The 23,221-nt window shown below is 46.7% G+C and overlaps 1 protein-coding gene across 6 annotated transcripts in view; it reads left to right on the top strand.

Annotated features, from left to right (window-relative positions):
- Positions 1-23,221, top strand: part of Katnip (katanin interacting protein) — a 176,307-nt gene that overhangs the window by 77,645 nt on the left and 75,441 nt on the right. For 4 of the 6 annotated variants that reach the window (XM_057779249.1, XM_057779247.1, XM_057779248.1 and 1 more), the window contains 2 exons: positions 20,528-20,792; positions 22,867-22,998. In XM_057779249.1, the coding sequence (XP_057635232.1) occupies positions 20,528-20,792; positions 22,867-22,998 (397 nt within the window). The remainder of the gene's footprint in view (positions 1-20,527; positions 20,793-22,866; positions 22,999-23,221) is intronic. The other 2 variants (XM_057779252.1, XM_057779253.1) reach the window with 2 other exon arrangements.

Raw genomic sequence — 23,221 nt, 5'->3', positions numbered from 1 at the left:
CTGGCTAAATATACCCAGCTTGGCACGAAGCAAGGGAGGCCTGAGCTGGAGCAGAAGGAGCCCTCCTCCGCATAGAGGCTTTGCGCCTCACCTTTGCTGCTGGAACATGCCAGCCTCTTGCCCTCCACCACAGCCTGTGACCTTCAGTTTCTCCGCGGCTTTGAGTTCACAGACTGGCATGATGGAGGCGTGCTCTGTCAGCCCCCATGTGTTGCCTTGCATGGTGCTGTGGGAGGGCTGAATTAGCAGTTGACGCTGATGCAGTCAGGAGATTCCGTGTGATCATCTGTGATTATTATGAATCGAGGGATTTCATTCCTTTAAAAACAATCAGATAGGTTTTTGTTGTTGTTGTTGTTTTGTTCTTTGGATTTTTGAGGCAGAGTTTCTCTGTAGCCCTAGCTGTCCTAGAACTCTCCTCATAGACCAGGCTAACCTCAAATTCACAGAGATTCGCCTGCCTTTGCATTCCGAGTGCTGGGACTAAAGGCCTATGCTACCAACCCCTGACCAATTAAAAAATAAATTCATATAAAAGCATATAGTGTGTCAGGAGGTGACAGGGCTTGTGGAAAGAGCAGAGTAAAGTTTCTGTTTAATACCGAGGCAAGGCCTCTGATGAGGCAGTAATGAAATGGGGACCTCAGGGTGTGAGCGAGTGAGCCTGAGGGGCAGTGTCCTGGGCAGAGATAGCAGGGAATGCAAAGACCCTGAGGTGAGGAGGGAGCAAGGAGGAGGGAGCAAGGAGGTGAGTCAGGATGGTAGGTCTAGGGGACAGTGATAGGGATGGCATTTCCCTTATGTTGGACAAGGAGCCTTCGCACAGTTCTGAGCAATTTTACAGCTCCAGCAAATAGAGAGTTCAAACCCAGTGCCTGGACACACGGTGTGTGCACTGCCCTGGGGGACTCAGTCTCCGTTTAAGGAAGTGGCTTCTTTAGGAATCAACAATGAACCCAAAATGTCTAATAATAGGCAGAAAAATTAAAGTTGAACTTTAAATTTTTATTTATTATTATTTGTGTTGGGGATCACATGTGTGCCGCTGTGCACACATGTGGAGGTCAGAGGACAGCTTTCAGGAGTCAGTTCTCTCCTTCAGCTGTGGGAGCACATGTGTTGGGGAGCACATGTGTGCCGCTGTGCACACGTGTGGAGGTCAGAGGACAGCTTTCAGGAGTCAGTTCTCTCCTTCAGCTGTGGGATCTAAGGACTCGGCCCAAGCGGTCAGGCTTGCATCTGGCCAGTGCCTTTACCAGCCGAGTCATCTCTCCACCCCAAAAGTCTCTTTAGAACTCTGCAGTCCCATGAATCACTGTCCAAACTGCATATAGATGCCCTGTCCACTGTATGGGAAAGAAGCATTGAGAGCACTGTATGGGGGAGGGGTCTGTTTCAATCCCAGGAGAGACACTTCCTAATCTAGTGATCACCAGACACTACATGAAGGCATAATCACTGGGACAGCTGCTAGAAGGCTTCACAGCTTTTCTTTCCATTGTGTGTGTATTAGTTTTATTTCTGTTGCCATGATAAAATGCCCTGACAAGCAGTTTAAGGGAGAAAGAGTTATTTTAGCATAGAATTTTGGGTTACAGATGGTCATAACTGGGATGTCAAGGTGGCAGGAACTCGAAGCAGCAAGTCATTACACTCACAGTCAAGATCAGAGAGCAACGAATGGATTCCTGCTTGTTAATACTCGGCTCTCTTTCTCCATCTCACACAGCTGAGGATCCCCTGCCTAGGGAATGGTGCCACCCACAGTGACTAGTTCTTCCCATTTCAATGAATGCAATCAAGACATGTCCATAGGCCCACTTGATTTAGATACTATATCACTGAGCCATTCCCCAGGTGATTGTAGGTTGTGTCAAGTTGACAAAACCAGCCGTCACAGTGCGGGTCCCACAGTAAGGTGAAGATTTTATACCCACAGTTACAGCTACATGCTGACATCTAAAGGCTATCATTAGCCAGGTCTCCATAGAAGAACCTGCCCCATCACATCAGGAGCTGTAGCAGGCCTCTTCAACATGAGACTTACAAAGTGAGGGCTGGCCTGCAGGGGAAATCTACCACATGGGTGCTTCTGCTGGGAACTCAGATAACACAGCCTTTGAGCATGTGCCGCCTTTGGTTTATTTTTACTTATTAGTTTTTGGTGGTATGCACGGGTGAATGTAGGCCCTGTATATGCTAGACAAGCACCTTCTTGAGCTATATTCCCAGCCCTTTCTTCACTTTTGAAATTTTAAGACAGGGCCTTGACAGGTTGGCTTTGAACTCACTCTGTAGCCAAGCAGACCTTTACCTTGCAATTCTCCTGCCTCAGCCTTCTGAGTAGCTAGGTTTGTCCCCCCTATTTTTTTATTGCTAATATAGCATAAGTGGGGTTTTGCCATCCATCCTATTTGATAATCTCACATTTTTTTTGGCTCCATAACACAGCATGACTGTCTTTCCACCGGTAACCCACTCAACCAGTGGCTTTGGGGAGTAATGGCGTGGCCACGTATTGGCTGTGTCTTCTGTGGTTTTGACAGATGCTCAGATCAGCTGTGGGAGTAAGAGCAGAAGGTAGTGGTTAGGAGAGGCAGGAGGCAGGGAGAGCAGCAGAGGAGCAAGACCCCCCCATTTTCAGACAGGGGTGCTGGTGTTGTGCATCCCACCAGCTCTGAGGCCTGCAACTTTCATTTCTGCTGTCTGAACACACAGGAACATCCCCATGCTCCTGCAGCACTGACCAATACCTGAGGCTCTTAGTGATTCGGGGTGCAGTGGTAAAATGAACTCTGAGCGTTCACAGCAGAGCTCCTGAGTCTGGAAATGACCCAGGTGGATGGCAAGGCTGCATTAACATAAAAGCCTCTCAGGCTGCGGAGGTGCTTCAGTTGGTAGAATGCTTGCTGCACAGGTATGGAGATTTGAGTTCAGCTCCCCAACACCCACGTAAAAAGCTAGGCGTGGTGTGCATGTTTGTAACCCCAGTGCTGAAGACAAGGGTCAGCCATGAGGCTTTCTAACCAAGTAAGCTAGCCAAGTCAGTGCTGCAGGCTCAGAGAGAGACACTGTCTAAAGAAATAAGAGAGAGGGTGACTGAGGAAGACACCACTGCCAATCTCTGACTTCTGCATATATGTGCCTGATTGAGTTCACACCTGCAAAGCACACATACACACACCACCCCTGTGGCACACCCATGGCATATCTAAAAAAACACCCAAGAAGCTTGAGCTCAGGGTGGATTTTGAAGTGACAGAGCTCGCCCTGCATCGGCACTGAGTCGCTCACTGGCTGGGGTTGTAATATCCATTACCACAGTCTGTGAGCTGAGCACTGAGATTTGAGGAAATGGGAGACAGAGAGGCTGGTACTGGGTGCCGGGGTCCTGAGACTCTTTGGTCTGTGGAGGTGCGGTCACAGGCCGGGAACTGTGCCGGGCTGGTTCTGCTCCAGTGCCATGGGCGCTTGTGGCTGTTATTGATGCTGAGCCTGGGAACCAGGTATGCAGCAGGACCACCATCAGTGCTGCTTCATGGTGCTTCCCACAGCGGTAGAGAGAAATTCCTCTTAGCCTGATCTCTCCCTGGTGGGCACACAGCTAAGAATGGCAGAGAGAAATGCCCAAATCTAATGAAGACAGCCAGGCAAGCCTGAATGGGGCTGTTCTCAAACAGCTGTGCTAGAGTCCTGGAAAACATCAGAGCATGAGAGGCAAGTAAAGACTTGGAATGTTCTAGGTTAAAGGAAAATAAAGACATGCACCACAGTTGTGTGCAGTGAGGTCCTGGGCCTGGGTGGTACCACTGAGTTTGGAGAGAAATTGCCAAATTTGAAGAGTTAATAAATTTGAAATAGACAGCATTATATATGTCACAATATTGGATTGATGTTAAATTTCCTGAGTTTGAGATACATATATTTCTGGTCTTCTCAGAAAACATCCTTTTTCTTTTTTTACTTGTTTTTTAAGATTTATTTATTTTCATTTTATTTGTATGGATATTTTGCCTGCGTGTATGACTACATCATGAATGCTTTGTATCTGTGGAGACTGGAAGAGGGTGTTGGATTCCCTGGAACTGGAGTTGTATAGTTGTGAGCTTGTAAGACACTATGTGGGTGCTTGGAATGGAACCTGATCCTCTGGAAGAGCAGCCAGTGTTCTTAACCACTGAGCCATCTCTCCAGCCTTATTCTTATTCTTAGGAGACATGTGCAGAATGTAGAGGACAGAAGAGAAGGTCACAGTGTTACAAACACAACAAAATAAAGGCTATACTTAATGTGGGTGGCAGAATGGTAACAGTTGGTGAATGTAGGCGAAAGATATCTGGGTGCCCATTATACTAGTATGATAAATTGTGGATTTTACATTTTTCAAAACAAGTTTTAAAAAATTAAAAAGCTAGGGCTGGGAAGATTGCTCAGTGGGCAATGTACTCGTCACACACAATGAGGACCTGAGTTAGAATTCTCAGAACAAATATAAAGCCACTTGAGGTAGCCAGTGCTCCTACTGGGAGGTGGAAACAGACACAGAAGACCTCAGAGGCCTCTAAGCTAGCCTGGCATACGCCATAGTAAACAATTGTCTCAAACAAGGTGTGAGCCAATGACACAAGGTTGTGCTCTACCTTGCCCTCCATATCCATACTGTGGCAAGAACCACCATCCACTCCACCCCCAACACACACACACACACACACACACACACGGGCCAGCATGCTCTGCTTTATCAGAACCAAGTCCCAGTGAAGGATGATGGGAACAAGAAGACAGACAGGAGTGCGTGGCATCCCAACCAAGTTCTCTCTCCATTGTGATGTCTGCTATTGTGCTAAAAGGGCTGCACTGAAAGGAACCCAAACTCCTCCACAGTGAGATGCATAGTTAGTTCCAAATAGTGAACAATGAGCAAAGCCACTGTTTCCCTGGGCCTGTTCACTGAGGTGGGTTCTGATCTGGAGTTTGGGCTCAGAGCCCCTTTTCATAGCTCCCCACAAGGCTGTAACTGCAGCAGTGCTGGAGAGCACACTTCTAAAGAGAGTGCGGTGTATACAGGTCATGATGATGGTGACTGAAAACCCTGTTGGAGCTTAATCTGTAGGATAACAGAATTTGCATGCAGGTCATAGCCCAGGAGCTCCCGGTGCTTGGGGAGTTAGCCTGCAGATTAGAATTCACTTCAGAAGAAGGAGTTTGCTTTGAGATGCCCTGTGCCACAGGTATGGGAACTAGAAAAGAAAAATATTTCAAATCATAGTTAAAAGGCTCACTTGTCAACATTTAAAGCTTTTTTACCTTCGTCATTTACTTATTTGGGGTGTGTAGAATGAGGACCACTTTGGGGAGTTAATTCTGTTCTACCTGGTAATTCTGGGGATTACACTCAGGTCAGGTTTGTGCAACAAGTGCCTTTGCCTCTGGGCCATCTTGTTGGTCTCAAACTGTCAGCTCTTTTTTTCCCCTCTAAAAATGTATTTTAATTATATGTATGTATGCGAGCCTGTTTGTAGTTGTGTGCTTATGTGAATACAGGTACCCATGGAGCCTAGAAGCCTGGGGTCACCCTGGGCTGTGAGTGCAGAGAATCAAACTGAGATCCTCTGGAAAAACATGCTCTTAATGGCTGAGCTATCTTTCCAGGCTCTAACATTATCAACTCTTAAGAGAAACCAAGGCACAAGGAAAGACACAAGTTCTAATAGGTTATATTAGTCAGGGTTACTATTGCTGTGGTGAAATACCATGACCAAAAGCAACTTGGGGAGGAAAGGGTTTGTTTATATGGCTTACATATAGAGTCACAATCCATGGAGAGGAAGCCATAGCAGGAATTCAAACCAGGTGGGAACCTAGAGGCAGGAGTTGATTCAGAGGCCATGGAGGACCACTGATTACTGGCTTACTCCCCTACCCTCTGCTTGCTCAGTCTGCTTTCTTGTAGAATCCAGCCCACCAACTCACAGGTGGCCCCACCCACAATGGGCTGAATCCAACCCACATCAGCCACTAATAAGAAAATGCCCTATAGGTCTGCCCCATAGCCAGATCTTATGGAGGAATTTTCTCAACTGAGGTTTCCTTCTCTAAGATAACTTTAGCTTGTGTCCTTGACATAAAACTAGCCAGCATATGGGTTGAACAATAATGTCAAAGTCTTAGAGATTTCAAAGCAGTTTTCACTTGCTTGTTAGAACAGGATATGGCTATGTAGCCCAGACTGGCTTCAGACTCTCAATTCTCCTACTTCAACCTCCAGAGCACCAGGATGACCTGTGTGTGTGTCTATGCCAGATCAGTGCAGCACAAGCTAGAGTCGTCTGAGAGGAGGACCCTCAGCTGAGAAAATACCTCCATAAGATCGGGCTGTAGGCAAGTCTGCAGGGCATTTTCTTAATTAGTGATTGATGGGGGAGAGCCCAGCCCATGTGGATGGTGCCATCCCTGGGCTGGTGGTTCTGGGCTCTATAAGAAAGCAGGCTGAGCAAAAGCCATGGGGAGCAAGCCAGTAAGCAGCACTCTTCTGTGGCTTCTGCATCAACTCCTGCCTCCAGGTTTCTGCCTAGTTTGAGTTCCTGACTTGACTTCCCTTGGTGATGGACTGTCACCTGGAAGTATAAGCTAAAATAAATCTTTTCCTACCCAAGTTGCCTTGGTCATCATGTTTCATCACAGCCACAGAAACCTTAACTAAGACAGTACCCTACCACCACCTAGCTTCAGTAAGTTTTAAAGATGGAACCTCCAGTCAGGAGGAAGATTATGTCTCAGTTCTGATTGGCCCAGGCAGACTGACAAGCTGTTTTATAAGAGGGCTGTGGACTTTTCCCCAAAAGATTTGTGTGTGTAGGGATGGGGGCGTTATGTAGAAAGAGTCCAAAAGAGCTGGAAGTGTTAGAACCCCTGGAACTGGATGACTAAGAGCTGCTATGTGGATGCTGGGAACTGAACCTCAGTCCTCTGCAAAAGAGTAAGCACTCTTAACTGCTGAATCATCCATCTCTCCAGTTCCCGGGATCTGATAACTTAATGAGTATACACAAGTAAGTTTTCCAGGGGTGGGGGAAAAGGGAAAACAGAATGGTTCTTGGGAGAGGGTGAGCATAGGGGGTGTGACTATGGTGGCTCTCTGTGAGGCAGGAATGTTGTACTTGATGAAAGCTCCTTGTTGAGCATAAATACACGATGTAGCAGTTCTTGGCTGGGTGGACTTGCCTGTGTTTGGAGGAGGAAGCTTGGCTTATACACGGTCAGAGCTGAATTAAACATGGGGGCTGCGGTGCTGATGGTAAGGTGCATGCTTAGCACACATAAGGCCTGGGTTCCGTGATAGCCCAGAATAATGCTCGTCACATGAAACAAACAATTCATTGTTGTTGTTTGGCCTTTTGAGACAGGCTGGCGTTGAACTTAAGATCTGCTGTCTTGGCAGATCTCCAAGTTCTAGGATAATTGATAAATTTTGTCTTTGTACTTTTGTCACGTTCAAAACATAATCCAAAACTAGCCGGGTGGTGGTGCACGCCTTTAATCCCAGCACTCTGGAGACAGAGGCAGGTGGATCTCTGTGAGTTAGAGGCCAACCTGGTCTACAGAGCTAGTTTCAGGACAGGCACCAAAGCTACAGAGAAACCCTGTCTCAAAACAAAACAACAACAAAAAACCAACCAAACAAACAAAACCCTCCCCAAACCATGATTTGGACCAGAAGGGTGAAAAACAAAAAACAATGGCAATGAGATAGAGTTGGGTAGGAAAGACATTATTAGTTAAGACCTGGAAAATAAGTGCTGAAATTCAAGATGAGGAGGGGCTGCGGCAATGGGCAGGCAGAGCAGCTTCAGCTCCCCAGGCCTTCAGCTGACCCACCTGGCCCACTGTGGCCATCACTGTTGCTGTTTGACTATTAATTAGAAAACCTTTTTTTGCCGGGCGGTGGTGGCGCACGCCTTTAATCCCAGCACGCGGGAGGCAGAGGCAGGCGGATCTCTGTGAGTTCGAGACCAGCCTGGTCTACAAGAGCTAGTTCCAGGGCAGGCTCCAAAACCACAGAGAAACCCTGTCTCGAAAAACCAAAAAAAAAAAAAAATAAAAAATAAAAAATAAAAGAAAACCTTTTTTTCTGAAAATGCACCTCAAGCTTTCCCTGGTCTGTGTCTTCTCTGTGTTGGGTGTCATGACGATCAGCTGTGTCCCTTTGTTGCTGACCTGCCTACCATAAACCTTTTAAGGGGCCTCGGCTGAGTCACCTTCCTTTGGAACCACCTTTCCTTTTCCAACAGGAAGGGATGGCTTAAGTAGTTCCTCTTTCTGCCATCTCTGAACTTGAGGCTCCTAGGCTGTAGAAGAACATCTTTATTCCAAACTTAGTATCAGCAGAGGAGGCATGCTATTCCCAGGGCAGGACTCATCCTGGGAGTTGTCCTATAGGTCGCTGGCAGGTAGACACACCTCCCACTTCCAGACCCAGCTCTATCTTGTTGTCCAGTATGCTTTTAGACATTATTGGATTTTGCTTTTTGATTTTTTTTCAAACAGGGTCTCACTATGCAACTCTGACTATCCTGGAATTCATTATGTAGACCAGGCTGGCCTCAAACTCACAGAGGTTCTCCTGCCGTCTCTCCTGAGTCCTGAGGTTAAAGCGATATGCATGCCCAGCTGTGTTTTTGGACTTTAGAAAGCTGCCTGGTATAGTTAGTACACAAACAACTCTTTATTAAGCAAGGGAACTGAATAATTGAGTGATTGGGTCAGTGCGAGGAAGAAAGGTATGGCCTAAGTGTTCGTGAGACTCACTGCCACATTGCATCTCCTTGATGTAATTACAGGACAATATTGTCTAAGCTCTGTGTAAGGACACATAAGTTAGTAAAGACGGGCCAACTGCCTGAGTGTGATCCCTGGGACCTAAATGGTGGAGGGAAAGAACTGACTCTCATAAATTGTTGTCCTTTGACCTTCACATACATGCCCTGCTGTGTGTGTATATCCCTCACCCCCACATATACCAAATGGTTGAATAAATATAATGACCTTTGTTTTAAAAACTTAAAAGGAATTTCTGTCCTACTTAGGGTAGAGTAGACAGTGGGGAATTTGGATAGGTGTTCTAAATTTAAAGTATATAATGCAGGGCCCTATGGCGTGGTGGGGAGTGCCAAGGATAGCCTTAGTTAGCTGTCACCATACAATGCAGGGCCTATGGAGTTAAGCTTTCTCTCGTTTTAACTGAAGTTAGGTAACTGACAAGAGGTATGTTTAATTTTGTAAAACTTTTTATTTTATGTATATGAGTGCTTTGCCTGCATGCTAAGTCTGTGCAACACATATGTTTAATGCCCTCAGAGACTGGAAGACGACATTGGATCCCCCTGGAACTAGAATTCTAGACAATTATGAGCAGCCATGTGGGTGCTGGGAATTGTACCCAAATTCTCTAAAAGAGCAGACAGACAGTGCTCTTAACCACTGAGCCACTGCTCCAACCCCAGATATTTTCCATTTTTTGATAATTAATTCATAATTTTCTATGCTCCAAACAAAACATAGCTATGACCAGATTTGGCCCTTGTAATACCAACTTCTAACTTCCTTTTTTAGACTGAAGACTTTGACAGTCTAGTGAAAGAGGAGGACTCTCTCCTTCCCAGTAGCACTAGAATTAGCCTCTGTGCTACCCAGGACCATTAGGGCAGTCAGAGCTGCCCAGCCAGCCAGCTCAGAATGAAGCACAGACTGGCCTATGACCTTAGTAGGCCCTGAGCCAGTGGGGCAGCAGCAGGAGGCCAACAGGGCGGGGCTGGTGCCATACTGAGCATGAATGATGCATACACATGCACAGCAATGCTGAGCTGGCACTAATGCACTAATGGGGCATCAGAAGGGCCACGTGGCCACCCTGCACCCCATGCGGGCTCATGCAAATGAAGCTGCCAGATGGAATGTGGCTCACTAAAGCAGCTTTTCCAATTTGCCAACAATAAAGAGTGACCTCCCAGTCAATAATCGTATAAGTGGTCTGGCTTATGCCTCACATGTATAGCCTATTTAGAATTTCATAAGTATTTTACATTCTTTTCTGTCATTTTATGTAACTGCTAATGCATAAGTGCTTTCTCATTAAGAAGATTCAAACGATCTAGAAGTAAATCTGAAAAAGGCACTCTGCTTTTAGCTGGGATGAGCTGGATTGAGTTGTGTGTGCCCCATTTGGTCATCTATGTGTTTACTCATTTATTTTTATTTCATGTCATGTTAGCCTTTACTTCTCCCTCCCCTAAGCATTTTGGTTTATGCAGTTGTTCAGGCTCCCTACCCCTGCTCCTATTAACCACATCCACAAGCTCATTGTTCACCCACCCTCAGCGCTTGTCTTCGTCGCTGCTCTGTTGCTATTGAAGAGACATCGTAGCTAAGATAACTCTTACGAAAGAAAGCGTTTAGTTGGGCTGGCTTACAGTGTCAGAGGGTTGGTACATTATCATCATGGCAGGGAGCATGGTGGCATGCATGGCACTGGAGCAGTAGCTGGGAACTATAACCTGGTCCACAGGCTAAGAGTGTGACACTGGGCCAGGCTTGGGCTTTTGAAAACCCAAGTGTGTCAGCTACTCCAGCAAGGCCACACTGTCTAATCCTTCTCAAACAGCGCCACCCCTTGGTGACTAAGCAGTAAGTCTATTAGCCTGTAGGACCACTCTCATCTGGACCACCACAGCCCTGCTCTACTCTGGAGGTGAAAAGGTTGAGTTAGTCTCTAAGCGTAGCACTGTCTTCACCCTACACACCTCACTGTGGTGCTGCTGGTGCCATTTGTGTCTAATAAACCGAGGGCTTTACAGGGGCTTTCCTTTCTTAATTTCAAAGGTTTTCTAGACATTCTGAGTAAGTAGATTTTATTTTTCCAATTTTGCCTTTCATGTTAATCTCTAATTGACTGCATTTAGGTAGCTTGTTTGATTTTCTGGTTCAGAAGTTACTGAGGTCTGATTTGTGGCCTCCAGTTCATTTTTATGAGTCTTCTTTGATACTTCAAAAGAATAACCATTCTCTTTTTGATGTAAAGTTCTCGGTATACTTATTAAATTCAATCATATTATGTGGTGATTTGAGTGGGAATGTTCCCCATAGGCTCATGTATTTGAACACTTGGTCCCAGCTGGTGGCACTGTCTGGGAAGACTGTTGAAGGAAGTATGTCACTAGAGGGGGACTTTGAGAGTTTACAGACTTGTGTGATTCCTCTTGCTCTCTCCCTGCTTCATGTTAGTGGTCAGGATGTGAGCTCTCAGCTTGCTGTTCCAGCTGCTATGCTGTTGACTGTCATGCCTCCCTGACGTTATGGTGATGGAACCGTAACCCAAATAAATCCTTCCTATGTAAGTTGTCGTGGTCATGGTGAGTTCTCAGAGCAACAGAAAATTTACTGCAGATTGTCAGTAGTGTCATTTAACTTGCTAAGTCTTAAAAGTCTGGTCTTCAACTGCCCACGTTAGAATACCAAGAGAGTATTTAAAATGTGAGCTCCAAGCCTGCTCCCCAATGTTGGGGGGAGCTTGGGCTGTGTTCCTGCCACCCCAGCTCCTGGTCGCCTAGCTAGCTTATGCCCCAAAATAACAACACACAAACTGTATTCTTTTAAACACTGCTTGGCCCATTAGCTCTAGCCCTTACTGGCTAATTCTCATATACCGATCAACCCATCTCTAATAATCTGTGTAGCATCAGTCTTACCGGGAAAGATTCAGCATGTCCGACCTGGTGGCTTGCTTCATTGCGTCTGCTCTGGAGAGGAGCGCCCCAGAGAGGAGAGGAAATGGCATCTGAGCTCACTTCCTCTTCCTCCCCACATTCTGTTCTGTTTACTCCACCCACCTATGTTCTAACCTATGAGGGCCAAGCAGTTTCTTTATTATTTAACCAATGACCTTCCTCCATCACCCCAAAGCCATGTAAAAAGCTCAGTGTCACCACTGGGGAGGCAAATGCAAGGAGATCTTTGCATCTCTGTCCAGCCAGGCTAATCAGTGAGCTCCAGATTCAGTGAGAGACCCTGCTCAGAAAGGAAGGTAGAGAGTGAAAAGGAAGACACTCAGAACTGACCCCTGACCACATGCATGTGCACACACACAAGTCCACATATCCTCTCCATTCCCCCATCGCATCTCACCTAGATACCTGAATCTCATCTGAATACCTAGAGATTCAGAGGAAGAGCTGTATGAGGGTGAAGTGCTTAGTTTGTTTGTGGTGCTGAGGTGAGACTTAGGCCCTCAAGCACACAAGGCAAGGCAAGCATTCCACTGCTCAGCTGAACCCCAGCCCAGCATTTACATCGTGAGTAAGCCTTCCTTGGAATGCTCATCAACCCATTCCTGCCATCATCAGTCTCAGCTGTTGGTCTGCTTCATCAGGCTGATTTTCACAAATGTGTCCATTTTCTTACATCTCTTTAGCTTTGTAGTGTCTGTTATATTTTTGTCTTTTTGTCTGATGGTATCAAAATGACTTTTCATGGAATGTACCTTTTTTATGTGACTACATCAGTGTCATTGTCTTTGCCCATTAAAGGCAGGTGAGAGAACTTGAAAGATGTCTCAGTAGTTAAGAGCATTGCTATTCTTGTAGAGGACCTGGGCTTGATTCCTAACACCCATATGGCAGCTCACAGCTATCTGGAACTCCAGTTCCAGGGGATCTGACATACATGCAGGTAAACACCCAAACACATAAACATTAAAAAGGAAAGAAAAGCAGAGTAGTTGAGGCTGCTCCATCTGAATGTTTGCCCTCTGGATCTTGATTTGGACAATACTTTGTAGACCTCTCCACCCAGAAGACTTTGGTGGTGCTTTTCTTTTTGTCTTTGGGGCACTCACTATATTCTTATAAAGTCACTTGGCATGATTTCTAGCATACTTAATTAGTCACCCTTGGGTGCTCTTCCTGACTTAATTTATCTTTCTAGAAGTGTTAATGATGAAATTAAAAGTTGTAAGATTGCTAGCTGCTTCTCTTTCATGGATGAGTTCCCCATGCGTCTCTGTGGGGATGACAGTCTCCCAGCTTCTAAAATCGGCTTCCACCTCTCCTGTCAAATTCCCTTTTCTTGGATATTAGTTCTTTCTTAAATTAAATTACTCAAGTTGGTGCCTGTCTTTCAAAGGGCTGAATCACCAGAGCATCTGTCCCTTCTTGGTTGTACTGTTACTTCTTCCTGTACTGTTTGGTATCTCTTGACATAAGGGCGTGAGAGTGGCTACAACGTGCGTGCGATGTGCATGCTCTGTGAGCTGGAGATCTTGACTTCTCCTCCAAATGGCAAACTCCCTGTCGACCTTGGGAAGGTTCTTTTCCAGAGAGTACCCTGCTGTCCTGCCCTTAAGCCCACAAGTTGGCTTCACATGCCCCCCTAAATCAGCTGTGACTGCCTGCTACAGGGCTTCCTCTTACCTGATTCTGGCTGACTTAGCTGTATGCATACACAAGTGTGCCCAGAAACCAGATCTCAGCAGCCTTCTGCTGAATTTTGCTGCCCATATTTGGTTTGTGACTCTCTGTGCCTCCAGTTCTCCAGGAACGTGCTCTGTGTGTCTCAGATGTCTGCAACCATTCTTCGGCGGCAGTCTCATTTGGTCTCTATCCAGCTGTATCCAGATTCCATCTCTGGATCCTTCAGCCAGCTCCTGCTTTGCACAGGCTCAGGCATGGATGCTGAGATGGGCATTGCTGAGAGGCTTGTCTGGGGCTTCTCATTAGATCAGGTCCAAAAGACTCTTATACCTTCTGTTTCCTGAGCATGAGGTCTTTCTCCTCTGTCACCCATTGGTATGCCTTTAGTGGTGGACTAGCACACAAAACATCAGATACTTCATCAATACATCTAGCTTGGAAAATTAATGAAAATCCATGGATGGCAAAGTACAGCAGAAAAGTAAAAATATTGTGCAATCTTTTTTTGCATGTGTATATTATGCGTGTGAATGTATGTTTGCATGTTCATACACATGGGGGCTCATGTGTGTGAAGGTACATGTGTATCAGTGTGTATGCATGTGAGTATATATGTATGTTATGCATGTGCATATTCACATGTGTGGGCTCACAGTGTGTGTGTACATGTATATATCTGTGGGGGGTTGTATGTAGATGTGTGTATGCATGTGTATTGGTGTATATGTATATAGGCCTAAAGTTGCCAGTAGGCATTTTCCTTGGTCATTCTCCACCTTGCTCAGAGTCTCTCCCAGAGCCCAGAGATCGTTGATTCTGGCTTGTTTAGTCTAGCTAGCTAGCTAGCTTATCCTGGTGATCCCTATCTCTGCCTACCAAATGCTGGAATTACAGTTGACTACCTTGCCTGCCTAGCTTTTATGCAGATTCTCAGATCCAGACTCCAGTTCACACATTTGTATGGCAAGCACTTTATCTGTTGAATCATCTTCTCATCCTTTGTACAATATTTGAGTCATACACAGTATAATTCAAAATTTTCTCAGGTAGTTCTATGCAAACTGATATGCAAAATGTGATTTTGAAAGGTACAGAGTAGACCCGGGCCTGGTAAGACATTCCTATAAACTCAGAAAGCAGGAGGTAGAGGTAGGAGGATCACAAGTTCTAGTCCAGGCAGAGCTACATAGTAAGTCTAAAGATAGCCTGGGAAGCTTAGTGAGACCCTGATTTATAAAACCAAGAGCTGGAGCTGGAGCTCAGTGGGAGAGCACTTGCCTGCCACATGTAAGGTCCTGGGTTCCACCGTCAGCATTTAAACAGACACACACACGCACACATGAACACAAACACACACACATGCACGCGCGTGCGCGCGCGCACACACACACTACAGAGTGGGCCCTAAAGTTGGGACACAAGTCATGTGTGCTGAGCAGTTTGTGACCCGAGAGCCCCAGGCTGTGGGGAGAGGGCTCTTATCAAATGGCTGTCTTGTTGCCCAGTCACAAGTTCCATGAGAACAGGAGCTCCATCTATCCTGTTCCTGTTCCTTGCCTTTGTCAGCTGTGTCTGCTTATACGAGACAGATATCTTCATAAGAATATTTATTTAAAGTTTTTAAGTTAATTTTTTACATTTGCTTATTTATTTGTGTATGGATGTACACATGTGTGGAGATCAAAGGATAACTTTATAGGAGTGGGCTTTTTCCTTCCATGTGGTTCTGGGAATTGACCTCCATTGGTCATCAGGCTAGTACAAGCACTTTGCCATCTGAGCCATCTGTCTGGCCCCAATTCTTAATTTTAAAAATGACATTTATGTATGTAGACATGTGTATGTGTACTCATGCGTGCACACTTGTGCATTCTTGTGCTATGACCTACAGTGGAGGTCAGAGGATAAAGTGTGCAAATTGTTTCTTTCCTTCTACCACGTGGGAGCTGGGAATCACGCTCAAGTCATCAGGTTCGGTGGCAATTGCTTTTGCCCACTGAGTCACCTCAGTGACCCCCCCCCCCAATACTTCTTAAGTAAATGAATGAATAAAAATAACTTATCAATCAACCAGTGCAAGATAAAAAGCCTTTTGGGCCCAGGAGGGTTGTGTGAATGAACTTAGACCCACTTCATTCTACTTTCTCAGGATGGCCCAGGGTGTAACGCTCCATCTACTAATGCTCAGCATGTTCTGTCTTATCCTCTGGAAAGACTTAAGGGAGGGAGGCTCATTCCGTCAAAGGAGAGTGGACTGGCGTAGTTAGTAGCAGCAGGACAGGCTGTGCACATGGAAGCGACGAGTGGAGAGGGCTGAAGCTGGGCCAGGTTACAAAGCCCCTCCCAAAGTTGCTACTGATTCTCCAAGTAGCATCAACTAGGAACCCAGGGCTGAAGTCATGATCTTATGTGAGACATTTCATATCCAAGCCATAGCACATTCTTTAAAACATGTACTAGCTCCTGGCAGCTTTGTGTCAAAGGTCATCAGTTCCGTCTTCAGTTCTTCTGGAGACATCTGCTCTGAGTTGGTATATAGCAGGGTGGTCAATAATAGCCTGGCCTTGGCCTCAACCAGTCAATATCGGATCGGAATACTGGCTCTGCCATTACCAGCTGTGTGACCTTGTCCTTCATTCTACTGAGCTGAAATGATGCCACCGTTCAGTGCACTAGGGTGTCGTAGGGCTGAAATGAGGTACACAGTGAGTTTGGCTGGTGCCTGGTATACAGCAACAGCTTGGTAGTTGAAGCTGCTGTGGCAGTTACTGATGTCACTGTGAGACCTTGGCGTTTGATAGTTACCCAGTTTTACTCTTAGCCCAGCAGAGAGAGGAGGCTTGTGGACAGATACTGGACTCCAGGCCATCAAACTCTGGCTACATTTTAGAAGTGCTTTCTATAGCCATACCTTCCATCTTCAGCATGCAGTCCCTTACCCCCAACCCCTAACTCTTCATGGGGAGGGCATTTTGTGTGCAGTCAGCTCAGTTTCTATGAAGTCTGCACCATGACCTCCAGATGGAAGGCTCCTGAACTTAGCATTTGAAACATTGAACACTGAAATTGAATATAATCAAGTTTTAAAGCAAAGTATAAAGTGAGTTTTCCCAGAGAAAATTCTGGGTGACAACTTCAAAGCCCCTTATAGATCCCACAGCAGGGCACCACTTTGAAGTGCCGATAGCTTGGCTTTCAAAGTCACCATCGTAGCCAAGGTCCCGCTCTCACAGATGGAAAGGTTCTGAATGGTTCTTTCTAGAGGGAATGCTGCTTCTTAGAGCAGCTCGCCTTGCTTCTGTAACAGATGGTTTCAGATCACATGAGCATCCCCGGATTCTAAGGTTACTCACCTCCTGCAAGCAAATGGAGTCCTTTTCTTAGTGAGAGAGAGAGAAAAAAAGTACAGCCAAGTAGAGGCCAGGTGTTCTCTCTCTCTCTCTCTCTCTCTCTCTCTCTCTCTCTCTCTCTCTCTCTCTCTCTCTCTCTCTGTGTGTGTGTTTTATACTTGTAAATACTGTTTGGTCTTCACATTTATATTGATTTATGGAAGAAAAAGAAAGCAGGTTGATACAGGGATTATTGAAATTTGCTTTCTTTGTCATGAGAAATACTAGTTCATAAACGATCCATCAGCTTAGTAAATGATGAACTGATATTGAGCTGTGGGAATTGCCATTTGCCTTTCTTTGTGCTGGCTCCCCCAGCACACTGTGTGCTCCTGTGAGGGCAGAGGTCTTGTCTCCTTGTTTGCACGTGACTGGTCATCAGCACAGCCTCCCAGCAAGTGTGGGCACATGGCTTCCATCCTAAGTGTTTAAACACACACACACACACACACACACACACACACACTACTAAGTGGGCCCTAAAGTTAAGGCACAATCAATGTGCTTTGAACAGTTTTTGATCTGGAAGCTAATGGGCTGCAGGAATGGCTTATGGAATGGCTGTCTTTTCTATTGATGGAGAACTACCCCATCATGTACCCTGCTGGTGGGCCACGTGGAGGAATGTAGTAGAATCAGTCCTTCCTCAGGGTTTTCTAGAAGGAGTAAGGACTGATGACTGCGAGCACATGTTCCACCCCACCACTTAATCACTGTGAAGAGTTACACAAGCTGAGGGACTCTGTTCTTTAATGCTCCCCATAAACATAGGGCTGTTGTAACGTAAATGTGGAATTGCAGCCCGTGAAGGTGGCAAAGTAACAGAAGAATCTGGTTCATTGGCCCTGGCTGTATGCATCCCAATGTCTCATGCCTGGAACCGGCTGTGGATGGAGCTTCAATCTACTTTGGGTATCAGTGGAGACTGTTCGGGGCCCTAGGGCTGAGTGGGTTTTCAAGTACAATGGCAGGACTCACTCTCCTGGTTGGCTTCCACCTGTTCCTTTTAAAAGTTGGGTTGGTGGTGCCACTTTTAATCCCAGCACTCAGGAGGCAGAAGCAGGCTGATCTCTGAGTTCGAGGCCAGCCAGGGCTACACACACACACACACAAAAAAAAAAAAAAAAAAACAAAAACAAAAAAACACTGTCTTGGAAAAATAAAAGTAACTGGGCCAAAATAATAGAGATTCATGAGCAGAGAGGGCTTTTCCTAGGAACTTATGAGAGTTATTGCCACGTTCAAGTGACCCCGGGGCTCAGGTATTTAGTCCGGCCAGGTTATTGTGAAGATCAGATGAGAAGGGCCTGAGTGTTGTTCAGAGCTCAGAGCATTATTCTGCTGTGAAAGATGAGCTGAAGCTAAGGCTGCCATTCAGCAGCAGGTGTCCAGAAATTCCTGTTTCCCTGGAGAGAAGGAGGAAGTCCGCTGATCTCCAACTGCCCACCACAGCTAGACTTTGATGACTTGAACCAGAATCTTAGTGTGGCTCCCATGAGGCCTGCCCAGACCATATCAGCATTATCCTTTGGACACAGTGGTGAATGCGTGCTTGCTCTAACACAGGGCTTCTTGACCTCAACACAGTCGGCACTGTGACCAGATCATCCTTTGAAGTGAACATTCTCCGCTGCCTTCCAACCAGTCCAGCAGCGTCATCGCTGGCTCCCACCTACTAGCTGTCAGTGCACTCTCTCCACACATGTTGTGATTAAAAAGACTCTAGTCGTTGCCAAATGTCCTCTTGTTAGGGAGAACTATGCCCAGTTCAGACCATGGCTCTATTATCACAGTGTAGTATATCGGGGCATGGTAAGTCAAATGATGGAAGTCAAAGTATGGCCCAGAGGAGTAAATTAATTTGCTAAGGGTCCTGTCATTGATGTCACCTCCTCTAAGGTGTGGAAGTGTCTCCTGTCTCTGCTAAGTCACCATACAGGCTTCCATGTAATTTACTCATTCAGCAAGTATTTACCAAGCTCCACTGTGCTCTAGACTGTAGTGCAGTTGCTAAGTAACCAGCCTTGGTGCTGGTATAGGGTGGGGCAGTAGGAGAAGGAACTGGAAAAGACACAAATTTATATTGTGTTCCTGCTGCTGCTGCAACTTCCCATTGCCTTAGCAGCTTACCTAACAGTGCTGGGAGTCAGAGACTCAAACTCACCGTCATCAGGCTGAGCTCAAGGTGTGAGCAGGCCTATGTCTTCTGCAGGTTCCAGGAAGGAATCTGGGTCCTAGAGGCACCTGCTCTGCTTGGCTGTATCCTTTCCATCCAGAGCCAGCGCACTAGCGTCTTCTCTCCTTCCTGACATCTGTTTCCATTCTTAGGACTTGCTGATGCTGTTCTTCCTGCCTCTCTTTGATTGCCCCATAATTCCTCCAGGCCTGCCTCGGTGATCTCAGCAGATCCTGAATTTCATCTGAGAAGGTCCTTTGCCATAGAAGGGCACATGTTCACAGGTCCCAGAGAACATCTTTTGGGGACTTCTGTTAAGTCTACTGTTATTCATTCTCTTACCCCACCCCAACAAGATTCACATCTATTTTACCCGTGGAATAGCAGGCATAGGCATTTGGGACAAGAGGAAGAAAGGAACCCTCCAACTCAAGCAATTTCAAAGAGTCCAGGCCTGGGAATAATTCTCTGTGTCTGCCCTCTACCCTCTCAGCCCCTGGTGCAGTCCTCGGAATCTTGCTTCCTCAGGGAGGACAGCATGTATTTGTAGATGAGTCTCTCTGGCTCCTTTCCTGCCTATAGATCCGCACCTGTGCAGCCTTTTTTTTTTTTTTTTTTTTTTACTGTTCTAGCTTAAGTGTTTCTGGCAGCTGGATGTTCTGGAAACCACTTTGGTTACGAGGGTGTCTGTAAGATTTCCTCCATCAGACCTTCCTTTTCCTCCCCAGTCTTCCCCGGATAATCCTGTCTCTGCTAAGGTGGCCCAAGAAATCCACAAACCACAGGGGAGGTCTTACTGTTGCCTTGGTTTTCTCTCCAGGATATGCTTTCCTGACAGCCAGGTGTTGCTTCTTCTGCTAGCTGAGTTGAAGAAAATGAGCCCTTGGTTCCCTTCCCCTGGCAGTTTTCCCCTTAGGTCCACTTCCTGCCTCTTGTATTTTGCTCAGCAGCTAGAGGAAAGCAGACCTTCAACTTAGCACTTAGCAATCTGTCCAGCTTTTAAATACCCAGGCTCAGCACTGACAAGCTTAGTGTCCCATGGAACCCCAGGTCATAGTTGCCTCAGAATTTTCTACATGACAGGATCCCTTTCTTCCAGCCCATGTCCCTCATTTACTGAGCTCATGCCAGTGGCAGCTATCAATCCAGGTTTCAATCATCAGTCAGTTTGAGTTTTCTCATTTATTTTAAATGCACATGCAATAAATTTCAATGATGAGAACTAGGGCTAAGGTCTGAAAGCAAATCCCAATTTAATGCTCCCTCTTATAAGAGCTGCCTTGGCCACAGTTGTCTCTTCACAGCAGCAGAACAGTGACTAAGACAGCACCATAAGTGCCGCACTCTATTTCATTCCCCTCTGACTGTTTTTTGCTATCTTCAAAGCAACACCAGCACCCTGGCTGAGATGTTCTGGACGTTGGGAGTAGTCATTCTTGGTTCAGAATGTCTATTTTTATACAAGTCCTCACCTTTCATGTCTCCTGGGCTCTCTACAGGAGCTGAGAAAAGGTCTGGGACTCAGCACAAACCTCCAGACGCAGGAAGATGGCTCCAGTGACGAGTACGACTCTATTGAGGAAGACGTCCTCTCTGAGACCGAGACTGAGGACCTCTTAATGCCAGGCCATACCACCGATGAGTTTCCTCTTCCCAGCCAGGACACAGTGCAGAAGGATGTCCCCAAGGACCAGGAGCTGGAAGGCCGGCCTCCCCAGGGCACAGATACCCTTGTGGTGATGGAGTTTAACCCAGCTTCTAAAAGTGAGCTCTTCTCATGAGCTTTTTTTGGCCTCTTGTGTCTCTGTGTTTAGTCCTAGGACTCAGTGTTCCACAGTGCTTGGAAACTCAGCTCGAGTGAATTCTGGACCAGAGGGAAACAGCTGGGCCCCGAGTACTAAGAGGGAAAGGCACTAAAGGTTTCCGAAGACCTCAGGCCTTCCCATGGGAACCATCTTTAGTGTATTGTGGGAAATTTAGTGGCATCTGCATCCCAACTGGTTAATGCAAAAGGGACTGGTATTGCCTTATATAACTGTAAAGGGCAGAGCTGGAGTAGGGCCCATTTGCCCTCCCCTCGCATCCCCACTGCCCTCTACCCCCTCTTTCCCTTTGCACTCACTCCTCCTCCTATTGCTTCCCCCTTCTGTCAGATCTCCCTTGAGTTAGTTCCATTCTGAGGCAACTTTCTGGCATCGGAGGCATAACTGCCTTCATAGGAGACATGGGTCTTGTTGGGTCACTAGAAAGTCAGCGTCTCTTGGCCAAAAGTCCTAGGTTTAGAACTCTCAAAAATCACAGTAGCAAGTCTACCACAGGTTGCTGCCACTCCGAATTAATCTCTTTGGGGCTGATGAGCTGGGCTAACCATAGGACTAAGGGGTGTGATTGCCTCTTACCCGTTCACATGCAGGGAAGGTGTGGCTAGGGAGAACCTGAGGGATCAAGGAAGCGAGGCAGGCAGAAGCAGCTGCTGTCCACTTGGGAAGTTTTTCAGAAAACAGCCTTGGAAAGCAGCAGGAACCCTATTGGAGCAGGGGCTTGAGCGGTGGGGCACCTACTTGAAGGTGACTTCTGACAGTTACAGCGAGATGCTGGTGGGGGAGGGGGTGGGCTGCTGTAGCTTGAGTAGTCGGGCAGCCTTCCCAACAGAGGTTGTGCTAGCCTGGCGCTGGGCCCTGCCTTCCCGGGGCAGGGAACAGCAGACCCAGGGACTCCAAGAGGGTTAGGACTTGGTGTGCAGAAGCAAAGGGTCAGTGTGGTCGGAGCCTATGAGTGAGCAGAGAGTGTGTTAGTGAACGCCCCAGGCTTGATAGTCTCCTCCTGGGTTTGTTTGTTTCCCAGGCCAGGAGGTCCCAGAATAAAGAGACCAAACACTGTGTCTGCCTTTGGGGTCTTTAGGTGTTTTTTCCTCTGCCCTAGATCCTCCTCCCCACACTTGTCCTATGTGTGACTTTCGTGTCCTTCAAAGGTTTGACATGCTAGTTATACATCTTCTCATGCACACTGAGATACAGAAATGCATTCAGGACTGGGCCTGGGGCTCAGAGTAGAAGACTTGCCTACCATGCCTGACACCCTGGTTCTGGATTATCCCTAGCACCACATACACAAAAGTTCCTAAAAACTATCTACCACCTGGCGTCAGAAGTCACCTCTGCACCACTAGTGTGAGGGCTCTTGAGGGTAGGTTTGGCAGCAGTCTGAACCTCCAGCCAGGACAGACTTCCACTTCCAAGCCTTCATTGAGCCTTTGCATGTGCCCTTCCCACATCTGGTGACCCGGGTAATATGCTCATCACCCACAAGAATCCCTCTTCATCATTACCATGTGTACCTTTGCCAGCCCTGTCCCCCGACTCTGCTTCGTGACTTCTGTCTGCATCCTGTTTTCTCATCTGTTCATCTGTCCTTCTCTTCAGCTAGACTATGAGTCCCCGAGGACTCTGAATGCATTTTCCTGTGCCCCTTCATCTCCAAGATGCCCTTGCTGGCATCATTGCTTGCACCAATTAAAGCCAGTGCCTCACTGGCCTGCCAGCCACCCTAACTTTCTGAGGCCTTACCGCCATCCCTGTGTGTGCACACGCTGTTAGTAAGGACCTCTCCTGACGGGAAATGTTAGACACTGAACCCCGCGTCTCGCTCACAGTGTCTCACTTATTTATCAATGCTGTCTATAGATTCCCCTAATCCCTTTCTAGCAAGGTTCCTGGTACAGAAAAGGTCAATACATATTTGTTGGGTGAACAAGTGAGCAAATGATAAACAAGCATGTAAGAAGAATGCCCTGTTCTCCTGCGCTCAGTGGCTGACAGAATCCATTGCTTCCCCACAGGCAATAAAATGGAGAGGGTTTTATCTGCTAAGCGGAAGGACAATGCTGAAGTCTTCATCCCCAGCAAACCAGAGTTGATCCTGAATCCACAGCCCCCCACTGTGTTTACAGACCAGGAGAGGGCCTGCTCCAGTAAGAGTTGTGGGCCCTGAGTGAATTGTGGGGGTGAGGGGTGGGTATGCCCAGTGGGCACCATGATGAAGGTCTTGCTTCTTCCTTACCCTCCTTGGAGGGCTGACCTGACCTAGAGTCACTTGCTACAGTTTTTTCTAGTGCTCATTAAAGTATTATTATTATTAATATTTGAAATTACTTTTTCCAATGCTGGGTATGGAACATATATTTCATTTCCTTG

This window comes from Chionomys nivalis, chromosome 8 (assembly GCF_950005125.1).
Source record: "Chionomys nivalis chromosome 8, mChiNiv1.1, whole genome shotgun sequence".
Taxonomy (NCBI): Eukaryota; Metazoa; Chordata; class Mammalia; order Rodentia; family Cricetidae; genus Chionomys; species Chionomys nivalis.
The sequence above is the reverse complement of the archived record's forward strand: the minus strand, read 5'-3'. Positions and strand labels throughout refer to the sequence as shown.